At 33.9% G+C, this 18,633-nt stretch overlaps 1 protein-coding gene across 5 annotated transcripts in view; it reads left to right on the forward strand.

Annotated features, from left to right (window-relative positions):
* Positions 1-18,633, forward strand: part of LOC132714717 (probable serine/threonine-protein kinase roco8) — a 31,847-nt gene that overhangs the window by 11,845 nt on the left and 1,369 nt on the right. For 2 of the 5 annotated variants that reach the window (XM_060697628.1, XM_060697630.1), the window contains exons 4-11: positions 478-682; positions 2,392-2,507; positions 6,135-6,389; positions 9,405-9,526; positions 10,123-10,286; positions 11,446-11,558; positions 12,584-13,139; positions 16,627-16,767. In XM_060697628.1, the coding sequence (XP_060553611.1) occupies positions 478-682; positions 2,392-2,507; positions 6,135-6,389; positions 9,405-9,526; positions 10,123-10,286; positions 11,446-11,558; positions 12,584-13,139; positions 16,627-16,767 (1,672 nt within the window). The remainder of the gene's footprint in view (positions 1-477; positions 683-2,391; positions 2,508-6,134; positions 6,390-9,404; positions 9,527-10,122; positions 10,287-11,445; positions 11,559-12,583; positions 13,140-16,626; positions 16,768-18,633) is intronic. The other 3 variants (XM_060697629.1, XM_060697631.1, XM_060697633.1) reach the window with 3 other exon arrangements.

Raw genomic sequence — 18,633 nt, forward strand, 5'->3', positions numbered from 1 at the left:
AAACCTATTTGGGGAGAATCACCTGGTTCAACGGTTCTTGTTTTTCTCTAACTAACACATTCCTGACCCCTTGTTGCATTACACAGTAAAAACCATTTAAATGCCCAATATTTGCACATAAACATTTATCTGTTTTATTTGCATTATCTTATTTATTACAGTTTTTATCAATCTTGCACATTGTTACCGTTTGGCCTTAAATTTTCATTTTAAAGGGCTAAAATGTATTGTAAATTGTTTGCCTCTTAAATACCTGTAACTGATGACAGATAGGCATATTGTTAAATCTTTTGAAGTTTTCTTCTACAAAATGTTCAATGTCTAAAATTTTGATAATTGACATGTATAAAGATTGTTCAAAACATTGGAATGAAAGTCCCACCTTAAAAAATATAAAGCACTACTACACTTTTCAGAAATGGACGTGTTTACTATAACAATTTAAAGTTTCATTACAAATTTTACAAACATTTTTAGGATACTCTAGATGAAAGTATGCAGATGCCGACTGTAGATTCAAAAACAGCAGATGTCTCAATTTGGGACTTTGCAGGACAGACAGAATTTTATGATACCCACCAGGTTTTCTTATCCAAAAGAGCGATATATCTGCTAGTCACTGACATGTCGAAACAAGTGAATGATATAGTTGAAGATGGTAACAAAAATTGGAAAATATCAGGTATTCATTTGTCAGATATCAAAAGGTATTGAATTCTCGAATGTATGGTGCTGTTTATTCATTGCAATAAATACTAAACATTCTCCGGAATATTTAAGATACATTTTAAACTTTAAATAGTTTGAGAAGGCATGCTTTTTTCATGGATATCTAAATTGTAAAATATTTTAGCTATGCTTGAAATTACTATACCCTCACAAACATATTTTAGGGGGGTATATAGGAGTCAGCTTGTCAGTTGGTCCGTCCATCTGTCGATCATTGTTTCCGGGTGATAACTAGAGTCTGGAATAAGGTATCATAATCAAACTTGATATAAAGCAACCTTATGTGGAAAGCCCGGTTGGTATCACATTTGGACCCCCTGGGCTGGGGTGAAGGTCGCCAATACAAAAATAGAAAAATGGTTTCAAGACAATAACTAGAGTGAAAAAGAACCATAACTCTGTTAAGCCTCATTTTTTAATTATCTCCCCTTATAGAAAAATCTTGTCCGGGACATAACTCTAAAACTATAAAAGATATCAACATGAAACTTTTTAGGTGAACAGATCTCAATAGGTAGATGTGCAGTGCATAAGACCAATAACTCTTTTTGTCCTAATTTTGGAGTTCTTGCCCTTTGTAAATTTTAACACTTTGAACTTTGTCCGGAACATAACTCTTAAACTATAAGAGATATCAAAATAAAACATTGTAGGTAGATAGATCTCATTCAGAAGAAGTGGAGTGCAAAAGAACCATAACTCTTTTAAGCCTCATTTTTGAATTATTTCCCCTTTTAGATGTCCAGGACATAGCTGTAAAACTATAAAAGATATCAACATGAAACTGTAGGTAGATATATCTCAATGGGTTTGATGTGTGTGCACAAGAATCATAACTCTGCATTGCCTAATTCTGGAGTTATTGTCCTTTGTTTATTTTTACTTTTTGAAGTTGTCCGGGACATAACTCAGAAACCATAAGAGATATCAACAAGAAACTAATTGTAGGTTGATAGATCACATTGATTAGAAGTGCAGTGCAAAGAACAGTAACTCTTCCTTGCCTAATTTCAGAATTATTGCACTTTGATCTTTTTCCACGGACATAACTCTGAAACTACAAGAGGTGTACTTTCCTGTGTCCAAAACCTATTCGGGGAGCATCACCCGGCTCAAACCGGGCTCTTGTTTCAAGGAGTTTCTGTTTTTTTTATAAATCACATATTTATCTTCTTATCTGTCTTATCTAACACTATGTTATTACATGTTCTCATTATAGTGTAAGATAAGACATATAAGAAGATAAATATATGATTAGAAACTCCTTGAAAAAGAGGGGTTTAACCTCTCAAAACATTGGAGATAAAAAAGTTTGTGCAGTAGATAGTTATTCATTTTCTATAGGTTGAGTTCAAATTTTTCTTCAGTCCACTTATTTTTCAAAAAGTCAATGTTGCCTGCTGGGATATTAATCACCTTCTAGTTGTTTTAGTTTTAAAGAACTTTAATGCAACACCCAAATGAGCAACAGTAAGACATATTCATTAAGTCAATTAACTAGGAATTACTTATATTTTTTTTAAATAATTCATTAGTTCTCTTGTGTAATATTCTAATTTTTTTCATTATGAATTTATGATTTTGTTCATATTGTAGCAAGATAAGTTTTTATTTGTTTATATCTTGTACAAAAATATGTACTGTATATGTTTGTATAACCAGAATTTGTTGACTTTTGGCTGACTTCAATTTATGAGTTTTGTGGTACAAAAGACAGTGATGGTCCACCAGTTATACTTGTTGGAACTTTTGCAGACAAATTGAAACAGGTGACAAATGTAAATTACATTATTATACCCTCCAGTTTGAATTTTGGCATTGTAGTTTCACAAAATAAGACTGAAATAATGTGTTGTCTCAAACATGGTTATATCATCTGAGTGACCTCAAGAGCGAAGCCAATATTGACCCAAGGGGCATGATTGAAAACAGTTTTATACAGGTCAACAAGGCTCTGCTTTAGGTTAAATTTCTAAACTCTAAACACTAGTTTCATCTAAATAAGAATTAAATGTGTTTTTCTATACAAAGCTATGACCCCCCCCCCATCTCCCCCAGACAAGGCAAATATTGACAGGTGCATGACTCACTGTATATTTTGTAGTCCACAAAGTTATGTTCTAAGCTTAGGGCATTGTAGTTTCACACAATAATTCTCAGATGTGTTTTGTCAATATAAGTCTTTATAACTTAAGTGGGGCTGGGGCAATATATAACCAAGGGACATGATTCATGTCAGTTTTTTTTAAAAGTCAATGAGGTGATGCCAGGTGTTAAATAATCTAAGCTCTAGTCATCATAGTTTCACTTAGAATTATTTTCCTATGTAATTCTATATAAATCAAGTAATCATCTGTGTTCTACACATCGTCTCATTATAAGTTATATTTCTGCCATTTTTTTAAAATTTCTTTCTATTGGTTAAAAAATTCAAATCGGACACTAAATATTGAAATTGATACAAAATAATTAAGTCTTACTTTGACCTGAGGAAGGTCATACCTGTGTTCTGCACATCCTTGTTACAAGGTACAAAAAGTATATCCCTTCTGGAAAAATTGTTCCGCCATTGGTCACGAACGTACATTGATTTATATGGAACAATTTTATTTTTGTTGTGAGAAACTATGTGTGCAAGATGAAAAATATTTAGCAGGAAACTTTGCTTAGTAGACATTTATAAGATTAAATAAATTTTACAGGCTTCTTTTTATTGATTTCTAAGTATAACCTAAGCTATATAGGAAACATGCTTAATTTTACAAAACTTTTCTACTTAGTAGATGCAGTGCCTCGATATTAGATGTATGATTACCTTGTAATGATTAATATATTCTACATAAATTATGCCCTGTGATCAAAATTTGACTTGCCTTCTAGGCCACTTATTGTTTAGTTCAATATATTTGAAATATATATAATGGCCGGGAGTGAAATTGGGCTCTGCACTTGGGTCACTTTCATGAGATAATTTTGTATGGAACACACAAAGCTTAGATATTTAGCATGTTGCAAATTGGATCTTTGCAAAAGTTTTATGTATCATGTAATAAGGGTTAAAGAAAGTTTCGGTCAAGGGACATAATAAATTCAAGTAGGAGGTTAATCTAACATTTGTAGGAAAATACATCACTTGGTTATAGCTTCCAAAGGATCTCTCTTTTCCATAACTTTAAAATTGATTTCATTAATACATTATCTGATCCCTGTGGTTTTTAACAAACTGAAGAAAATATAGTAAAAGAAAACAAAAAGTAATAATTATACCATATTTAGCTTTATAGCATAAAATCGGCTATTTTTCCCTCTTTTGTCCATGTTATAACGGGACCAAAACCATGTGTTAACATAGTCACGCGCTCTTGTTATAGCCCGGTTTCACCTATGCGCAATACATACAGGGCCCAGTAAACAAACAAACAAAAAATGACGATTTGGCCTGTTTGCCAAAGAGTCATCCGCTCTTGTTATATTGAAATTTATTGATTCGAGGGCCTCAGTCGCATATTCAAGTAACTATGCCGGAAAAACGGCGTATAGACATAGGTGCTAATCTTGGTTGTCGCCCTTTCTAAGAAACGGACAGTTGTCAATGTAAACAAATACAGTAGAATCTACCTGTCATTCAGTTTAACACTCCGATTAACTTACAAAACTAGATAACACAAAATTAATATGAGAAAATGTTTTTTTATTTATGTTAATGTTGATAAATGCTCATTATATTTCTTTGTGAGAATACTGCTTAGTGCCTGATTTTTTTATAAACTTGTCTGCTTGAAAATTAAACCGATTCTGATGTCACTGATCTTTTTTCTACCGTCAATCTGAAATCATTCTAAGAATTTCTGAGGGTCATGTTTTGTCTTGGGTAGAGGATAGAGTAATGTAACGTTTTATTTTTTTCTTGAGATAATAAATCTCCAAAGGCCAAGCTTTGTTGAATCAATTAAAATTCAAAATTTCGTTTGATTCCGAGAATTTTTCAAGTTGTTGGCCCCGGAAAAATGAAACGGATACGTAAAACATAGAATTGGATAAATACCGTCCAAGCACAAGAATTTAATGTAATTGTGTTTTGTATAAACTAAACATTACAAATTTGTTTGAAAATTTTATGCTATAAAAGCGTCAACGCACGTTTATTTCGTGTTATAAAGTCTGCAGAGTCCCTCGGAACTGTTGGAGCCCTCGCCCTACCGGGCTCGGGCACCAACCGTTCCTCGGGACTCTGCAGACGTTATAACACGGAAAAACGTGCGTTAACCCTATACAATTGAGTACAATGATGTGAATAGATATTTGATTAGGATCTGTTGTGATTGGAGTTCATTTTTTTATTTACAACACATCCTTAACCACATTCACTGGAATGATGCCTATGTAATTCTCTACAAAAGTTATTTTATGGTTCTTGTTTAATGCATAATGCTAGATCACAGGAACCTAAAGTCAAAAGTCAGAAGTGTTATATCTAATATTCTTACCTGGGATAACACTATGCCTGAAATGGGTAAGAGTCACGTAGTTTACACAGATTTATGTAGGAAAACATTTAACATATTTATTTCACCATGTGTGCAGACATCGATTATTGGTAAAATGGGTAACGTAGTGTACTTCTGTAAAGGTTATATCAATTAAGTGCCCTTGCAGTCAAAATGTGGCCTACCAATCAGGGGTCACTCAGTTAACATATTTATATTTATATCATGCAAACGCAATAAAAAACCCTGATGTGAAGTTACATGACATAGTACTCAGAAATTTGTCATGTCATATTGCCTGCTGCAAAAAATATTGTCAATAATAATTACCCAGCCATATATAACAAAGACTTTTGCATTTAAAAGATAAGATATCTTTTGGTAATTGGTCACAGATGACTGATTGATGGCCAACATGGCACTTGTGTTATACATTACATTCTTGCATATAAGACAGGATTATCTACGGTTTACACCAGTGCTAGAAAACCCTGTCTTACACCCCAATTTAAGACAAGTCACATGCTTTAAATGACGTCATTGCCATGCGCATTTTATGAATGAATTGCGTGAACAGTTATGAATGAAGTTGTCAGTTCATGCACTACTATAAGAAAAAAGTGCATAATCAGTTTTCGTAGTTTCTGTTCTAAAAATAATTGATATATAATATGCAAGAAAAAGAATCAAACACTGGCTGTTGGTGCAGACTGGAATATCTCAGGTAACTGTTTAGCGGAAACTTGGCAAAGCCTCGTTACTGCCGTAAACAGTCACCCTCGAGTCTGTACCAGCAGCCGGTGTAAGATTCATATAACATTCTACTGAATTAAAATTTAAGTAGAAATTTTTAAGTGTTTCAAGAGTTAAGATATATTGATATTTTAGGGAAAATCATGAAAGCATTATCTTTATAAGCAGGAGTCAAAAGAAGAAACCATCGGTACTTTTTTCTGCGATTTGAGGAAATGTCTTATCGATTATAAGGCAACATTCAATCTTCTGAAAAAGTGCATTCCAATCGACAACTCTATAAAGGATGATAAAATAGAGGAACTGAAACAACATATTGTAGAACAGGCTTCCAAACAAGCGTATTGGGGTGAACATTACCCAGCCAAATGGATTACATTAGAAAGAAGTATTGGCAAATGGAAGGATAAAGGAGAAAAGGTACTACTTTGGCATTAATATAAATTCAGTTTTTTATGTTAGACCTCACCAAATTTATTTCTTGTCCGTCAGATTTTTTTTACAGAAAAGAAATTGGCAGGCGAGTGAAAATTTTGTTTTTAATTCATAGTTTTGATGAGGTAGTAAGCAAAAATATATTCTTCAGTTATAAGGAGCAAGTGAAGAAGAAAGACATTAATCTATTAATACAAGGGACAACCATAGACTGACGTGACTTTTACCTTCAGGAAAAAAAAATAGGTAGAAATTATGAGATAAAGGAAGAAGTGTTGCTTATTATATGTCACAGTTATAGTGGCTTTTTCAGTTTTCAGCTCACCAAAACCGAAGATTCAGGGTGAGATATTAGTATCAAAGGGGGATACTCCGTTGTCATGCGTCAATAATCGTCTCCTTTTCTGAAAATGCTGGGCAGATTTACCTAAAATTTGGTCGGTAGCATCCTTGTGACAATCACACTTAAATTTGCTCATATCATTTCATTTGTTCCCTTTAAAGGGTCAGCAGAGCTAAAAATAGAAACACTTTTAAACATCTTCTACTACAGAACTAATTGATGGATGATCACCAAACTTTGTCTGTAGGTTTCTCATATTAATTTGATGGCCCCTTTTAGGTGTTTCTAGCGCAAAAAATAAAAAAAACCTTCAGACATCTTTTTCTACAGAACTTATTGGTGGATGATCACCAAACTTTGTCTGTAGCATTCTAATGTAGTCTTTTATCAAGTTTGCTCATATTAATTTGATTGCCCCTATTAGGGGCCGCTAAAGCTAAAAATAGAAATACCTTTAAACATCTGCTTCTACAGAACTAATTGATGGTTGATCACCAAACTTTGTCTATAGCATTCTATGGTAGTTTTTTTATCAAGTTTGTTTATATTAATTTGATTAGCCCCTTTTAGGCGCAGCTTAAGCTAAAAATAGAAAACCTTTGAACATCATCTCCTACTGAAATAATTGATGGATGATCACCAATTTTTGTCTTTAGCATTCTTATGTAGTCTTTTATCAAGTTTGTTCATATTAACTTTGATCGGCCCGTTTAAGCTAAAGCTTAAAGATCCTGTAACACAATTTTTTCATGGTTTTATTTCATAAATATGATGCTCAAATTAAGATTTGTCAATATTGTAAGTTCCAATAAGCATTATTTATAAAGATATTACCCAATTTAACATTTCATGTAAATAAAGGGAGGTAATTAGAACTTTATTTTCTATAAATTCTAAGTCAAATTTTCCAAAAAGAAATACATGCATGTAATTTATTGATCAAATATAATGTGCACAAATATTTGCAGTACACATTTTACATATTCTTCGATGTTTGAAAATTGTTTTATTTGCATAATTATATACATATATAATTTTTTGCAAGTGTGGTATACACACAGTAACAATATCAATCACAAAACATACAGGATCTTTAAATGCCCAAGATCATGGCATTTCTTCAAATGATAGTTTAAAGATTTTTAATGCTCATATGTAATATTAAAAAATATTGACAATGCATAATTTCCAACACTGAAAAGCAACATAGATTCCGACACTGAAAAGCAGTTGTTTCTGGTGAGCTACTCAGGGCCATAATGGCCCTCTTGTTCTTTTCCTAGCCTTTATTATTCCCCTACTTGTTTACCGGAGGGGACTTTAGGTTTACCCACCATCCGTCTGTCCGTCCGTCCGTCCGTCCGTCCACAAAACTGGATCCCGTGATAACGCAAAAAGTACTGAAAATATTTTTATGAAACTTGATTTATGGATAGATGGCAGTACGGAGATTATGCACATCTTTTTCTTTTCTTCCTATGTTGAAAATTCTGGTTGCTATGGCAACAAATAGACTGAAAATATGGCAAATTTTACACATAAACTGAATCTAGTGATAACTCAAAAATTACTGGAAATATTTTTATGAAACTTGACATATGGGTACATGGCAGTCTCGAGATTATGCATGTCTGATCTTTTCTTCCTATTTTGAAAAAAATTTGGTTGCCTTGGCAACAAATAGGCTTAAAACATGGCAAATATAACAATATTTGTGATTAGTCAAAAAGAGCTGAACATTTTTATGAAATTGCATCTTTAATTCAAGAGATATCTCCTCTTTAAGAAATGTTATATTTTGGTAACAGGGATGTTTCAAATATTAACTTTAGAGTGTCCTTCAGTCCCTCTGTCTGTCTGTTCATAAAAACTGTTTCCTGTGATCACTTTTAAAGAACTTTTCCAACAAATTTACTTAAAATAGAGAAAAATTGAAACATTAGTGAATGGCCAATGGCCTTACGGAATGTTGATGGGGTTCTAACAGGTAGGGGACTTATGGATTGCTTGCAATACTATGATAATTGCTTGTTATATTTTTGCATGCAATTATGTATCTGAAACAGTATGAAACTTACACATTAGACTTATTAGTTATAAAGATTTCTGACAGGATATATGGCCCTATATAAACGGTTGTTTGGAAATATCACCTGAGCCACTAGGCTTGGGTTATATTGCAAACAACCGTTTATATACGGCCATATAACCTGTCAGAAATATTTATAAAGAATTTATGATACAGCAAGCATCATTGATATTCAGAAAAGTGAGGTTTCTACATAAATCGACAGCAGTCGTGTATATAAAGCTATATTAACGTCATGATTATCCAATGAAAAGCTACGTGAACAACATGCAGTATTATAAAGGATTATAGAAGCAGGTCACTGACCAATGCCCATAACTTTAACATTGATTTTGACAGAATTATGACTTTTTTAAATTTTGAAAATTGTACATTATCCAAGCTATTGTTTTATTATAAAGCATGATGAGAATTGTCAGGTGTACTGTCCCACCAAAAACTCTTGTATACATTAAAAAAAATTCTTGTATTATACATATGTTAAAGTATATGACACGCAAGTAGAACATTGTCAATAATTAAATGAAGTTGCAGAAACCTTTATATCAACACTGCATGCAAATTACAGATACTAAAAAAGGACCAACTATTTGATCTGAACAGCAAATTACCTGTTCCAATTAAACAGAAGGATGGACTGGATTTGTTCTTACGTTTTCATCACGACTCCGGAAATATTTTGTACTTCAGGTATGAATCCTTGTTATAGAATAATTATATATCTTGATCTGTAACAGGTATTTTACTTGACAGACTCTTTTAGGCTACGAGTGAGGTCCAGTTTTTATCAATTTCCAAATTTTTTGTCCTCTGTATCTTTTGAACCGATAAAAAGAAATTATTTTTTTTCGAAAGAAATACTACTTATAATGAGACTATGAACAGAGCGCTGGTTTGGACTTCTTGTGATCAAATTGGCCCCAACCTGAGGATTACTTTGTTCAAATAGACTTGTAAAGGAATGCACATCTAGGTTTCATTGTATGGAACTAATTTAATTGTACAGAAACATAAATATCTATCTCTGTTCCTACTATTAAGTGTTGTATGAATGTGGTGGCATTAGCATTTTGCACAAATTCAATCTTGTTTTATATATATTCAATATGTATTTTTCACTGAATCAAGTAATAGAATATATATAATATTTATGAATGGTATTGAATTCTTATACATGGACATGGATTGTATAATATGATAAAGGGTATAATACAAGATAATTACCAAACAAGGAAAAAGGACGTTATGACATTTTAATTGTTTGATAAATTATGAATTTTCTTCAGTGAAGAGGAATTAAGCAACACTATTGTCCTTGATCCACAGTGGTTGATAGACGCTTTCAAAAGTCTCATTACTGCTCGATATTTCTGCATCAGCCAAGATCCAGCAATATTTCAAGAATGGATCAAGTTTGAAGAGAGTGCAATTTTGAAAGTAACACTTGTTGGTAAGTTAAGTGTTAAAAAGAATTGCAGTATCTTTAAATTAATATGTACTAAAATAGATTGATTTCTGATTAGTCAAAACATTGTTTTAGGGTGACCTTTGTGATTACTCTGCCTCAGCGCATCATGCATTCAGCCTATTATTTGTGTCATTTTCTTGAAACAATATCTTCTATAAAGAGAGTCCAATATTGTTAAAAGTAAACATGAATGTTTCAGCATGAAGGTGGTTAAAAATTAAAGCCAAAGAGCTGGAGCTTAGCTATTTAGCATAAGGTGTCTACAAAATTTGTTCAAATAAAACGTTAGCCCTGCCCTAAGAGGTAATTGATTTTTATGCTCCCCAAAGGGTGAGCATATAGTCGCTGCTTTGTCCGTCAGTCTGTCCTTTATCCCTATTCAGTCGGATGCCGTTCGCTATTCTTGTCCGGAACGTAACTTTGAAACAACAAAAGGTAGCATTATGAAATTTTGTATATAGATAGATCTAATTGAAAGAAGTGCATTGCAAAAGAATCATAACTCTGTCTTGCCTCATTTTGAAGTTATTGCCCTTTGTTCATTTTAACACCTTGAACATTGTCCGGGACATAACTCTAAAACTATAAAACTATAAGAGATACCAACATGATTGCCTAATTTTTGAGTTATTGCTCTTTATTAGTATCAAAGGGGGATACTCTGGCGTCCGTCTTCCGCCGTCATGCGTCAACAATCGTCTTCTTCTCTGAAACTGCTGGGCAGATTTACCTAAAATTTGGTCTGCAGCATCCTTGTGACAGTCACACTTAAGTTTGCTCATGTCATTTCAATTGGCCCCTTTTAGTGGTCAACAGAGCTAAAAAAAGAAAAATCTTTAAACATCTTCTTCTACAGAAGTAAAAGATGGATGATCACCAAACTTTGTCTGTAGCATTCTTGGGTAGTCTTTTATCAAGTTTGCTCATATTAATTTGATTGCCCCCTTTTAGGGGTCTCTAGGGCTAAAAATATAAAAACCTTTAGACATCTTCTTCTACAGAACTAATAGATGGCTGATCACCAAACTTTGTCTGTAGCATTCTTGGGTAGTCTTTTATCAAGTTTGCTCATATTCTTATTTATATACCATATTTTGTTTTGATGTGATGAATTTGAATTTCATTTATTGTGTATTTATAGAAAAGATCTGGGAGCTGAAAGAGAGTACTAAGTTTCACAAACACCTCCTGTTAAAGTATCTGGAGAAACTAGGTATCATTGCCAAACCTCATCATCTTCCTGGTACAACTGATGTGAGTATAAAACGTATAAAGATGATTATATAAATGACATAGATTAACAGTGCAAGCAATTATTTCATGCAACATTCAGTATCTGATTTAGTTATATAAAATATTAAGATCATCTGGTCTTGAAAAGTAATTAGATATAAATGACTGAAGTCAAAAGGTCTAAAGACATAAACTTTCAAATCCTTACACTGTCTTCATAATTGGCATTGAGGTTGGTTATGACAAGTAAATGACTCCTATTGATTTCGAGGTCAAATGTCAAGGTCAGAAGGACTTTGACTATAAAAAGCTTGTCTGCCCAATAACTAGTATCCTTTGACCCTCAGTCTTCATATTTGGCATGGGGGTTAGTCATGACCGTCAGCAGACCCATAATGTTTTTCAGGTCACTGGGCCAAAGGTGAAAGTCACAGGGCCTTTGACTTCAAAAAGCTTGTCCGCCATATAAGAATCCTTTGACCCACAGTCTTCATATTTGGCATGGAGGTTGGTCAAGACCATTTTGTGACACCTATTGATATTGAGGTCACTGGGTCAAAGGTTAAAGTCAAGGGCATTAAGTCCAAAAGGCCTATCCGCTCAATTGCTTAAGAATGCTTTGGTCAACAGTCCTTTTATTAAGTATTGAGGTTGATTATGACTAGTACATGATTCTTACAAAGCAGTATGCGGATGACAGAGGCAGTACTATTTTCTGAACAGTATTTGATTAGGTTAACAAAACTCTTATAAAAAAAGGTTAATAAAAGCATAGACTGTAAGGTTTTATCTTCGTATTTATAAATTTGCAGCTTTAATGTTCTTGAACAAAACTCGTAGTAAGGATTTTAAGGAACAATAATATTTGGTCATTTTGCAAAATAATGATGGTTCTGGTTAAATGGGGTGAGCGAATGATTTGACAATTTGCACACAGATTATTTGCCCTGACCATCAAATATTTGTTTATTTCGGTCATGTCAAAAAAAACTCAGTGGAGTCCTTTTAAGAAGTATTTTCTGTAACTTCATGTTTGATCATTACAGGTAACTGATTACTACTTTGCTCCATGTTTCCTTAAACAAACACCACCAGATGATTTGTTATCTCCAGAACGGTTACCTGAAAATAGGAGGTCGACCAGTAAACTGTGCTTGACAACAGAATTACATTTTCTACATGCAGCTGTTTTCAACAAACTCCTTGCAGCTTGTATCAATAAATGGCAGCTATCAAAAAGAGATGGAAAATACTTGGTTTACCGTGGATGTGCTATATTTGATCTTGAACAAAATCATACACTTTATGTGTATTTTTTCAATCATGTTATTCAAATATGGCTCACAAAATGCAGCACTAAAAAGGAAAAGCCTAGCCAATCTGTATGTCTTGATGTTTACACATTCCTCTTAGACCGGCTCACCAACTGTTTGAACCGTTCTGGTAACGTGAAGGTGTTATTCAAATGTTCGTCTTCAAAGCACAATTCAATTGAAAACATGTTCCCAATTGATGAACTGTCAGAAAAGTCAGAAGTTGTATGCAAATGCACGACAGAAGAGCATGTGTTTGAAACAAAGGAGCTTACAGAGTATTGGCTCAGTAAGTGTCAGTTGAATAACCATTTGGTATTATTAAGATATAAAAATGAATCAACTTTAAATCCAGGGTATTTTCATTGTTCTTTCATTTTACCGGTATATCATATGACTTATTGTGTGATCACCAAAAGTACAAAATAAAAAGTATAAAAATAAAGTTTGTTTCATGTAGAAGAGGTACATGATAATACTTTTAGTGTATGATATTTAGTGTATGAATCACCTTTCTCATGCTATAGTCTGTCAGAATGTTCAACAATGGCAAAATGCTTTTTAGCTTTTGAAAAAAAGAGGTATTGATATAGTCCTGGCGGCGTTGCCGTCCGCAAACTTTTACCTGGTGCATAACTTTTTATGCCCCCACAATGTGGAAGCATATAGCGTTGCACTTGTCCGTCCGTCCGTCCGCAATCACAGGAGAGTAATTATGTGGCTATAGGGACAATGGGCAACTGTTCTTTCTCTTTGATGTCATTCATTCTTTAATGCTTTTATGTGGCTATTTTCTTTTGTGTGGCTAAAAAGAACAATAGAGAGAACAATGGAGTAGCCACATAATTACTGTCCTGTGAGAACGTCAGTCCGTCCGTCCGTACGTCCCGAAATCTTGTGAACGCAACTCTTAAACCGGATGGCAGATTTTGCTTAAACTTACAGGGATGAACAACCTTAATGTGTAGATGGAAGTAAAGGAAGGAATTTTTGCTGCGACCAAATTTAACAGCATTATGGCCCTTTGTTGATTTTTTCACTATATACTATGTAGAAATTTTGTGAATGCAACTCCTCTTAAACCGGATGGCAGATTTTGCTTAAACTAACAGGGATGAACAACCTTAATGTGTAGATGGCAGTAAAGGAAGGAATTTTTGCTGCAATCAAATTTAACAGAATTGTGGCCCTTTGTTAATTTTTTCATTATATACTATGTAGAAATTTTGTGAATGTAACTCCTCTGAAACCGGATGGCAGATTTTGCTTAAACTTCCAGGGATTAGCAACCTTAATGTGTAGATGGGAGTAAAGGAAGGAATTTTTGCTGCGAGCAATTTAACAGAATTATGGCCCTTTGTTGATTTTTAGTTTTCAACTTGTGGCACATGTAGTCCAAAAAATATTTGACCTAGAGTCATAAGATTGACAGAACAGTGGCGTGTGGGGGCATCCGTGTCCTATGGACACATTTCTAGTTTAATTCTTGGTGTATTGTCTTTATACTTGGCCACAACAACCCTTGGGACAAGACCTTACAGGAAAGTACACTAACCTTGACCCTTATCCATAAATGACATTGACCTTCAAGGTCATGTATTGTTTAATAAGACCATATGTCCATTTCCCGCTCATGACTTTCTTTCTTTCATATATATTCATTCTTTGGCGGGAATGGTCTTATAAAACAATAAATGTGTTTGCCATAAGATATTTGTAATAAGAAAATTAATAGTGACTGAGTCAACCAACTGTGGTAAAAGAAGCTATAAATAGCTCGCCGCTATGGTAATAAAAGTGATGACGTCACAATATAGATAAAAATAACTTAAATATATAAGGCCAATTAGCACGAAGAAAAAGCAACGGCCGCTGTGCATACTGGACTGGCAATCCAGAGACCCGTGGTTCGAGTCCCTGCTGCGGTGTTTTATACTATGGTGACTCTTTTGTGTCCCTTCTTGTTGCTTTCTGGTATATGGTTAAGCATTTTCCCTTTGCCCCTAGTTTTGGTTAATTTATTTATTTTGCCCAACCCCCTTTCCCTGATTCTCAAGTCCCCTTCCACTAAACCCCTTTACTTTTGAAGGCCTCTAATAAATTTTCTTCTTTATTTTCCTTGTCGATTTCTTTTAATTCACATTATGTATTATTGATGTAATCACTTGTGTGTGCTTTGCTTTGTCCTCTTTTTGTTTGGTGTCATGCTGGGCTCCTTTCCTGTGGTCCTGTGTTGATGAGTCATGTGGGTTGTGTTTGTCAAAACGCCACCCTTATTTTTTATATGCCCATTTGAAAAATGGGTCGTTTTATAGTCTTCCTCCTGGCTGGGTCAAAGTTCAGATAAAAATATGAAAATGTGTATTGGGACTATTAGTCCTATTTTATTGAGGGATTGAAACACAAATGGTCATTATTATGACTAACAGTGTGAAATATGTAATTTAGGTTAATATATGCAAGGTCAAGGTCACTTAAGATTATGAAATACATGTATAGAGATTTTCAAACATGGATGGAGGGATTCTAATAAAACTTAATAGAAATGATCACCACCTTGAGAAGCAGTGCCACGTGCATGAACCAGGTCTCTAGGTCAAAGGTCACCCTTAAAGATAATTGAAAAACTCTTGTCTGGATCAAAACTTCTACATGCATAAAGGAATTTCAATTAAAGTCAGCTTAAATGTTCATCCTTGTGAGGTGGAGTGCCGCATGCAAAGTTCTGGACCCTGTTGCCAAGGCCAAGGTCACACATAAGAGTCAAATTTCAGATATTAATATGAAAATGTGTATTTGGACCATTTAGTTATCTTTTTTTGAAGGATTGAAACACAAATGGTCATTATCATGACTACAGGTGTTAATTTAGGCAAGGTCAAGATCACTAAAGATGATAAAATATAGAGATTTTGTCCAGAGCATATCTCCTACATGCATGATGAGATTCTTATTTAAACTTCATAGAAAAATTCAACACTATGAGAAGCACATGCATGAACCACACTTAGAGGTTATTGAAAAATGCTTGAGAAAAACTTCTACATTCATAGTGGACTTTTAAAGTTACTTTGCACAAATGTTCCCCATATTTAGGCTTAGTATTAGGCGCATAATCCAGGTCCCTGCTACCAAATTCACGGTCACATAGCTCAAAGTTAAGATAAAAGAGAAGATGTGTACAGGGACCATTAAGTCAACATTTATTGATGGATTGTACAACAAATGAATATATTATGACTACAAGTGTGACGTATGTTATTTAGGTTAATGTTTGAAAGGTCAATGTCTCTAGAGATAATAAAATATCAAATTGCCCAAAGCATATTCTATCTATAATGCCGACATCTCTGTCAAAGCCTTTGTGACTGGCATATTTTGCGACAATATTGCCCTTGTTTATCTTGTTTTGCATATTTTGATACCTTCATGCTATGGTTAGAGAACAATAATTCATTGAAAGAATTTTGAGAGAATATGAAAATTCAAGGAAAATACATTTGATTATGAAAAGCAACTGATAGAACATATAGCAAGGCTGAAAAAATATTGAAACACGAGACACTTTTCGGAAAAATGTGTCCGACTGATTACTATTCTTTTGTTATGATTGAACAGATACCTTTTCAATAGCCTTATAACAGAAACATCTCCTTGTAGTATTACTAGTCTATTCCACTACCTGTCTTGGCTGTTAAATGTATATTACATATTTTTTCACTGATTTGCTCATAATGTATTACTTTTAAACAGATTTTCATCTACTTCATTTGTAGATTCAAAAAAGTTTCCAAAAGATTCCTGTATATTTGATGGTCGATTGATAGTACTTGATAGCAACCAGATAAATGTTTTGGAAGCTTCATTAAATGAAAAGCCGATAGGACAAGGTGGAATTGGTACAGTGTATCGTTGCAGTAAGTATATGTTTCTTTTAATCGAGAGCTTTTGGTACCTTCATATTTATATTTTGATGATCTTTACTTTATATTAATCTACATACAAGATTGCTGAGTAAATTTTACTTGTTTTAAGCTCGACTTTTTTTTTTGAAATAAGAAAATAATTTTGTTACAGTCATGACAGCGAAAACGTTGATGTTGCCGTCCCGAACTATTTAAGTTTTTGTTGTTGTGTCTTATTACTTGGTGACAAGACCTCCAAGTAGACAAGACTAACCTCGACCTTCAGCATAAATGACCTTGACCTTTAACCCTTCCCCTCTGATTTTGTCCATCAAAATTTATTTCAAAGTGCTGCCACTTCTCAATGGACTAAGGTAGAGTTAAAGGCTATTCAGCGTTGGTTACACATTACATTTTGATCGACCTGGGGTCATTTTTTAGCCCTTTCACAATTCCAAAATTTTCTTGGCGATGAAGGGGACTACCGCCTCTCTTCGAACCCCCAAAACAGAAGGCGGCACATCCCCCTCCTGGCAACCCCCTGATGTACCTTTTTGATTAGGGGCGGCGATGAAAAAGTGGTCACTTTTTTAGCAACATTTCCCCAACGAAAAAGCATTGCTAAATAAGATCATTTTTTCACCTTTTGAGGCCTCAAAAAGGGGGATGTGGGTCAAAATGCCGTCAAAACACATCTATATGAAGTAAAAGGTTAACAAAAAATGATGAAAAACCTTTGAATCACCCAAATTCTATTTTTTTCATTTTAAAATGTGGCCTTTTACATAATTTTAGTGAAAAACTTATGTAGCATTTTTAATTTTTTTTATTAACAAAAAATGATGAAAAACCTTGGAATCACCCAAAATCTAGTTTTTCCAAGTTAATACGTGGCCTTTCACCTAATTTTAGTGAAAAATTGTTTTTTGTAGCATTTTTAATTTTTTAAATTAAACCTTCCCCTTATGAGCATATTGTGAAAAATGGCCGTTTGCATTGAAAAGCCTCTTGTTACAAATTAAAACTGCTATGAAACTATGAAAAATGCTTCAATACTAATCAAACTTTGCACACATGTTGACTGGACCATGGCCTTTGTAACGACATGCCCAGTCTTAAATTTCCTGTTACCATGGCAATGAGGGGACATCTGAAAATTGCCAAAAATCGCAATTTGACGTTGATTTTTTACATCAAAATTGGTTTTAAAGTGCTGCAACTTCTAAATGGATTCAGATAGAGAAAGAGGCTTTTTCAGCGTTGGTTATACATTACCTTATGATCGACCTGGGGTCATTATTAGCCTCTCACAAGTCAAAATTGTCTTGGCGATAAGGAGGACAACCGCTTCCCACTTCAAACCGCCCAAACATAAGGGGGCACATCCCCCTTCTAGCAACCCCCTGATGAACCTTTTTGATAGGGGGCTGCACTGCAAAAGTGATCATTTTTTAGCAACATTTCCCAAATGAAAAAACAGTGGTTGATGCTATATGTTTGTGATATGCATGGCACAACATTAAGGTCATGGTTTGTTAAAGTCAAGAAGTACACATTTATTTCTGATTCGTTAAGGATTAAGCTGTCAATCAAACAGCTTGCATTCAGTTTGTTTGTTTGTTTGAAGCAGAAAAACATATTATTGCTGTATTGATTTTAGCATGATTTATTAAAAAATTGAGTCTTGTTTCAATCATTGTTGTGTTTCTGTTGCTGTCCGAAAACGCTAACCTTGCTCATAGCTATTTAAGTTCTTAGTGTTTGGCGACAACAACTCTTGGGATAAGACCTTTAAGCACACCAGACTAAACTTGCCCTTCATTCAAAAATGATCTTGACTTTCAAGGTGCTGGTTTTTGCTATTACATGCTTTAACCT

This window comes from Ruditapes philippinarum, unplaced genomic scaffold, assembly GCF_026571515.1.
Source record: "Ruditapes philippinarum isolate M1 unplaced genomic scaffold, ASM2657151v2 ctg3580_1_1_1_1, whole genome shotgun sequence".
Taxonomy (NCBI): Eukaryota; Metazoa; Mollusca; class Bivalvia; order Venerida; family Veneridae; genus Ruditapes; species Ruditapes philippinarum.